This window comes from Phocoena sinus, chromosome 7 (assembly GCF_008692025.1).
Source record: "Phocoena sinus isolate mPhoSin1 chromosome 7, mPhoSin1.pri, whole genome shotgun sequence".
Lineage (NCBI taxonomy): Eukaryota > Metazoa > Chordata > Mammalia > Artiodactyla > Phocoenidae > Phocoena > Phocoena sinus.
The window spans coordinates 96,803,728-96,810,318 of NC_045769.1; the positions used below are offsets into that span (position 1 = coordinate 96,803,728).

The window sequence follows — 6,591 nt, forward strand, 5'->3', positions numbered from 1 at the left end:
TTCTTTATCCATTCACCAGTCGATGGACACGTAGGTTGCTTCCATGTTTTGGCTATTGTGAATAGTGCTGCTATAAACATAGGGGTGCATGTATCTTTTTGAATTATAGTTTTGTCTGGGTATATGCCCAGGAGTAGAATTGCTGGATCATATGGTAGTTTTACTTTTAGTTTTCTGAGGAACCTCCATATTGTTTTTCGTAGTAGCTACACCAACATACATTCCTACCAACAGTGTAGGAGGGTTCTTGGGGCAGCTAGTTTAAATAGAGATTATCCTGTTGTTGCAGAGATATCCACATGCAAAAGAGAATTTACTGTTTTATAATTTTAATACCAATCCAATAAGATGTATTTATTGCATATTCACAGTGTTTCATAACCTTTAGTCATTGGGAGAAAGGATAAAAATGAATATCAGAAAGGGGACTACCTGACTGTATTCTAAGGGTTTTTATATAGTGAAGTCATAGCTCATAACACATTAAGGGAATTGACCCAGTTGCTTTGTAAAGTCAGACATTCTGGAATTGTTCTAGAATAAATCTTAGCTGAAAGTTAACTCAAGAAATTCAGAGCACTGACACCAGTAAGAAAGGAGAATGAGCTTTCCAGCAACATACTAGGTCAGTTGGATCTACTATAATTGTTCTTAAATGCTCACCTAGCAGTTGCTTTAGCAATATATTTCTCCAGGGGGAAAATGGCCAAGCAGGAAAACCTGAGTGTCCTCAGCTATTTCTCAGCAGTGATGTAAGTCTTTTAAATCAGATCTGTCGAGTTTCACGTTCCTACCTCTGAAGCTGTTGGGGATGGCCTAAAGAAAGGCAAGTTGAAAGGCAGCTATCGAAAGTGGGTTCAGGGGGGTGGCCACACATGTGCAGCCTGAGCCGGAGTGATTGGATGGTGCTGCCGTGGCAGGAGCAGCGCAGAGTGGGGTGGCCGCTGGAGATGCCTGACCTGTTCTGTTCTGTTCTGAGGCCAGCAGTGTGATGGAGCAGGCCAGGGACCATTTACACCTGAGATAGACTGTGGAACAGCACGTACCAGAGGTAGAAGTCCCAGTCAAACATAGAAGGATAACCTCACTGAGCAACCAAGAGTGTCACCTGTACCCGAGGCGATCTCAGCAGCAGCAGCAAGTAACTGTGGTGGATTTCCATGCAGAATTGAGACAGGCATTCTTAGCTGAGATACCAAGAGGTGGTTAAAGCAGTATTGGAACACCCAGGTAGCTGATTTCAAGAGAAAACAAACAAACAAAATAAAAACAGGCTCTAGCTGCTGTTTGAAGCTTCTGCCCCAGCTTGCATTGTTTGGTGGAGAACCTTCGACTTACCTTAATCTGTAGCCTTCCCTTAGGTCTTAAGGATCCCGAAACTTTCCTGTGCACATTGGATTTGGTGGAGCAGCAATCATGACTGTGGGGAAGAGCAGCAAGACGCTGCAGCACATTGACTATAGGGTGAGATGAGTCCTGCAAGATGATTGGATCTTCACTGGCACCTTTAAGGCTTTTGACGAGCATATGAACTTGATGCTCTGTGATTGTGATGAGTTCAGGAAGATCAAGCCAAAGAATTCGAAGCAGCCAGAGCGTGAAGAAAAGCGGGCTTTGGATCTGGTGTTGCTGTGCCAGGAGACCTTGGTTTCCATGACTGTGGAGGGACCACCCCCCAAAGGTACTGGCATTGCTTGGATATCACTTGCTGGAGCTGGAGGAGGCCCTGAGGTCGGCAGAGCAGCTGGCAGAGGTGTTCCACCTGGTTTTCCAATTCCCCAGCCTCCTGCTAGATTAGCAGGCCCTGTCTGAGGGGTTAGGGGTGAGGCATCCCAACAGGTAATGACCCTACAGGGAAGAGGCACTGTAGCAGCTGCTGCAGGTGCTGCTACTGCCAGCACTGCTGGAGCCCCAGCTCAGTATCCACCAGGACAGGGGACTGTCCCCATACCTGTTGGTTGAGCAACCCTACCTCCAGGAATTATGGCTCCTGCACCTGGTATGGGACCACCCATGGACCCACCAATTAGGCTTCCCCTGCTTGAGGGACTCCAATAGGCATGCCCCCTCCAGGAATGAGACCCCCTTCTCCAGGAATAAGAGGTCCACCTCCACCATGAATGTGGCCACCAAGACCCTAGGATACTATTGATCCTTCTTAGTCACATTTTTCCTGCAGTGCATCTTGTGGAATGTGTGTAGTGTTTGTGAGCTTTTGTCCCCTCTGCTGCATTAATATCAGCTAATAAATGCATAGAGCAATAAAGAAAAGTGGGTTCAAAAGGAGGTAGATGAACTTCATCTAGAAATTTCAGAGATTGATTGGGGATTGAGACAACTATCAAGAGGAAAGGTGTGGACCCAAATAGAGAACCAATACTGGCAAACTTAAGGGGAAGTAGGTCAGAGGAGACAAATAATGCAAGATAACAATGCATAAATAACATTTATGAACCATAGACTACATCCCAGGCACTCTTCTAATCACTTTACTTGTATTAACTCAGTGAATCCTTTCAACAACTGTATGTGATAGATACTTACATTATTCTGCAATGTCTTACCTCGTATCATCCCAAAAGGAGACCTGGGGACAAGGATTTGGATTCAATCCCCGGGCAATGATATCAGGTGCTCTGTCTTCTATGAGAGAGTGGAGAAGTCAGTCAAGGAAGGGAGGAAAACCAAATAAGTTCTGTTAATTAGTGGTGTCTGCCATGGGCAACCAGGGCTCCAAATGCCACTGGAAATGCTGTATAGAATATGCCTCAGCATTGTTCCACTGAGGGACAGGGAAGTGTTAGATTTTATCCACCAGCTCCTACCCTTCATTAGTTGAGGGTTGCTTCTGAGGCATTAATTCCTAGGCACTGTCATGTTATCATATTCCAAAACATCATCAGGAAGAGAAGCAGTCTTTGGTATATAAGGAGCTGCAGATGGTGTCAGAGCAATGACAGCATCTGCTTCACTGAGTTTGCATATGAGGAACATGGGACACAAAATTAACATCATTCAGTTTGGATTTATTTTAGAAATAATGACCATTGACTGAAGCTAGGTTTCTATATTCTGCTTGTGTTTACATGGGTAACTCAGTGCAGCTAAAGCTGATGAAACAGACAAGAATAGAAAGACATCTTACACATGAAATCCATAGCTAACAGTGAGACACAGTTCATTGGTTCATTCATCTATTCAATCATTTGTACTTTCATCCAAATATTTACTAAGTGCCAGCGTTGAGTTTAGTAGTGTTTTGTGCACTGGGGATAGGGTGGGGAGAGGGATATAAGGAGAACAATTATGACAAGATTTCTGTTGTCATGCAGCTGACATGTTATTGGAGAGACAAAATAATTTCATATGATAATGAGTACGTTGAATAAAATAGACATCTACGTGACTAATTACAATGCTAATAGTTACTCAGAGCACCAGCAACTTGCCATAATTGCCAAAGAAAAAGGAAACATCCGCTTCTTACCAGAATTAAACTCCTAAATATGACACTGAGGACTGTGTAGTTAGCAGGTGGATGGCGGTACAGCAAAAGAGCGGTGGATAAAGAAATTGGAAACACCTTGCCAGCAGGGCTTGGTGCATGCCTGCCCTGATTAGAATGATGAATTGTGATGTTTTGAAAGGAAGAAAATGGTTGTGTATACTATCCTATATTTAACTTTGCAAAAAAGATTAAAAGCATATCATCACATATTCTGTACCATTCATTTTAGTAGGCTGAGTGTGTGCTCAAATATGTGATAACTCTAGATCAGAGATTAAGAACTTCTTCAGGACATGCTTTTTTTTTTGCCACCGCTCGACTTGCCGGATCTCAGTTCCCCGACCTGCCCTCGGTAGTGAAAGTGTGGAGTCCTAACCACCGGACCGGCAGGGAATTCCCAGGGCATGCTTCTTTCTATGGAATGTGCTTCGAGTTACATGCTGTAGGTCACCCTTGGAGACTAGTCTGTCGTGGGATGTCTGTAATCAAAGTCTGCTCATGCATTCTCTCATTCCTTTAGTTTTATCTTTATTCTCACATTTACCGATTGCCCTTATCGGGCTGGTGCGGTTTGGGGCACTGAATTGAGCAGGAGAGACGTGGTAACTGGAGCTCACATTCTAGTGGGGGAACCTGACAACAAGTAAACAAGAAACTGATCAACAAAAATGTTAACAACCCTTTCGATTCGGCCCCAGCAGGGTCCTCCAGCCCAGTGCCGTTGGAGCCAAATAGAATGATATACTGAGTTCGGTTCAGAAGCAAAGGAAAGTTTTATTCTTTGATCAAAAAACGGAGAGGTGCAAGCTCGCACTCTCCCCATATGCAGTGGGCAGGGCTGCTAGGGCTCTCCTAGCGGGGAGGGGCGCCGAGTTCTCGCGGGTCTGGCGCAGGCGTATTGCTCACACTCCAGGTCACGGTGTCACGCACAGCGTCTCCGCACACGGGCCTGCCGCCCCCATCTTGAATCGCAGTGCTGTGCGCTGCGCCTCTGCGTGGAGCTGTGGTGTCAGGCGCGGCTGTGTGGCTCTAGGAACTCCGGTCCAAAGGGCTGGGTACAGGGCCTCTGCGTGTGGCAGCCTATGGGCAGGTGAAACTAGAATAAGCACAAAGGAGAAGAAAAAAGAAAGGTTGGACACTATTACCCAGCTTCTATTTTTATTTCCTGGGAATTGTTAATGGGCTTTACTGGTGGCAAATCCCTCCTCTGCCTTTTGTACTGCTCTTCATTCTCGAGAGGCACTGAAGGGCGCAGGTTCATTTTCTGTAACTACTGCCTCCTGATTTCGGGCATCGTCATAACCCGGGGTAGAGAAGCAGAACTCCCCAGCTCCCTTTAGCTATGTATGTCACCAGGCTTTGGCTCTAACTGTTCGTATCCCTGAGTGAGACAATTTAACCTTCTGGCGACAGAGGATGTTAAACGACTTAGACGTGAGGCCCCCCTCTTGGGGTCCTAGCTGAACCGAAGCCCCCCGGCTCGGTCAGGGTGTTCTTTCCCCCTTAGGTTCGTGCTGCCAATAATGAAACTGAGTTTGGCTCAAGCAAGACCGGCTTTTATTCAATGGCCAGGGAATGGAGAAGGGTAGCTCATGCTGTAAAGGCACATTCTTCCTGAAAGGAGGAAAGTGGGGGACTTTTAAGGGGTGAGAGGCAAGTGCGTCATCAGAAACTGGGGAAAAGGATGGAGATTTACAGGAACAGCCGGGCTATGCACCATGGTTCGTGTTCATTAACTAGCCACCCATGGCCTCCTAGATCTCTAATGAAGCCCCGTTTTTGCACTTTGTCTAATTCTTCCTTTATGCAGATTGGGGAATAATTGGATGGATCTGGCCTTCGAGGTATGAGGGGTAGTTGCCAAGTTACTGGTTCCCTGGCCACCCTTTTGGCAATCACATCTGCCTTGTTTCCCTCTGCATCCCCCTTTTGGCGACCCCTATGATGAGTTACTACCACCTTTTTTGGAAGCTGTACTACTTCTTTTTTATTATTTTTTTAATTTTGCATAACAAGTTTATTTCTAAAAGGCATGTAGACAATAAACAAAGTAAACATCCTATCAAGATCTTAACTTCTGCCAAGTATTATCCGTCCTAGAATTGCTCCATAAAGTCCCAGTCTCTAGACGACTTAAATTCACTAATCGCCATCTTCATCAGAGTCCATTACTTTTCTTCTGTTGAATTTAACTGTTGTTTTCTTTTCTGTTTGTTGGTTTACTTTTTCGAGGATTTCTATTACACCTTGTTCTGATACCTTCCCACTTAGTTGTCCATACCGTGCCATCTGTATAAGGTAATTCTCTACTGTTTTAGTTTTCTCAGGCTTTACAAGTGCTAAGTTACTTAATCGGGCCCGGGCTGACTGATCCAGAACTTGGGCTAAGATACTGTTTCTCATTTCTGCTTCCCTATGCTTTGCTTCCCGTTGTGCTACATCGCCAGGGTCCCCGTGCTTCGCCTGCAGCTCGGCCCGCCTGTGCTTCCTCAGAGCCTCAAGCTCCTCCTCTGCCACGGTGTGGCCGTCTGGAGCGAGCGGCCGCGCCCACTCAGAGAGACCTCTGGGAAGCTGTACTACTTCTAAGAGCTTCAGTATGCTTAAGCCACGTTCCAGCTGTTTGTTCTCCGCAGTAAGCATACCTCTTTCCTTCCAAATAGCCCCATGTGCATGGAGGATGGCATATGCGTACTGGGAATCTGTGTAAACATTGAAGATCCTCCCAGTCCTGAGCTCTAAGACTTTTGGACAGAAGTCCCTGGACGGTAGCCCTCTTGCTTCTGTGACTTGGGTCCAGGAGGTTACAGTGTATCCTGTCAGACTTTTCCCCCTCTCATAAAACTGCTCCTGTTTGTGAACCATTCCTTTTTGGCATTTGGAAGAGGCTCATTTCCTAGCTTGGGGCAACTGGAATAGATGGCGTCTGTGGTTTCTATACAGTCACGCTCCAGGGACCCCATTTCTGTGGGTATCAGGGTGGCAGGATTTAGTGCGTGACAGGTTATTACAATAGCCACTGGATTGTCTAAAAGCATAGTCTGAACTTGAGTCGACCTTCCAGGGGATAGCCATTCTGTTCCCTT

The 6,591-nt window shown here is 45.9% G+C and overlaps 1 protein-coding gene and 2 pseudogenes across 1 annotated transcript; 2 read left to right on the plus strand and 1 right to left on the minus strand.

Annotated features, from left to right (window-relative positions):
• Nucleotides 1-991: 991 nt before the first annotated feature.
• On the plus strand, nt 992-1,210 carry LOC116757120 (annotated as a pseudogene).
• A 206-nt stretch (nt 1,211-1,416) lies between these two features.
• Nucleotides 1,417-2,153, plus strand: LOC116756863 (annotated as a pseudogene).
• Nucleotides 2,154-5,610: 3,457 nt separating this feature from the next.
• LOC116756385 (programmed cell death protein 5-like) lies at nt 5,611-6,370 on the minus strand. Its single transcript, XM_032636637.1, has one exon. It carries the CDS (start codon nt 6,368-6,370, stop codon nt 5,651-5,653), a length of 720 nt encoding a protein of 239 aa, XP_032492528.1. The 3' UTR covers nt 5,611-5,650.
• Nucleotides 6,371-6,591: the final 221 nt, after the last annotated feature.

Coding starts and splice junctions, on each gene's coding strand:
- LOC116756385 (XM_032636637.1), bottom strand. CDS start 6,370: ATGGTTCACAAACAGGAGCAGTTTTATGAGAGGGGGAAAAGTCTGACA.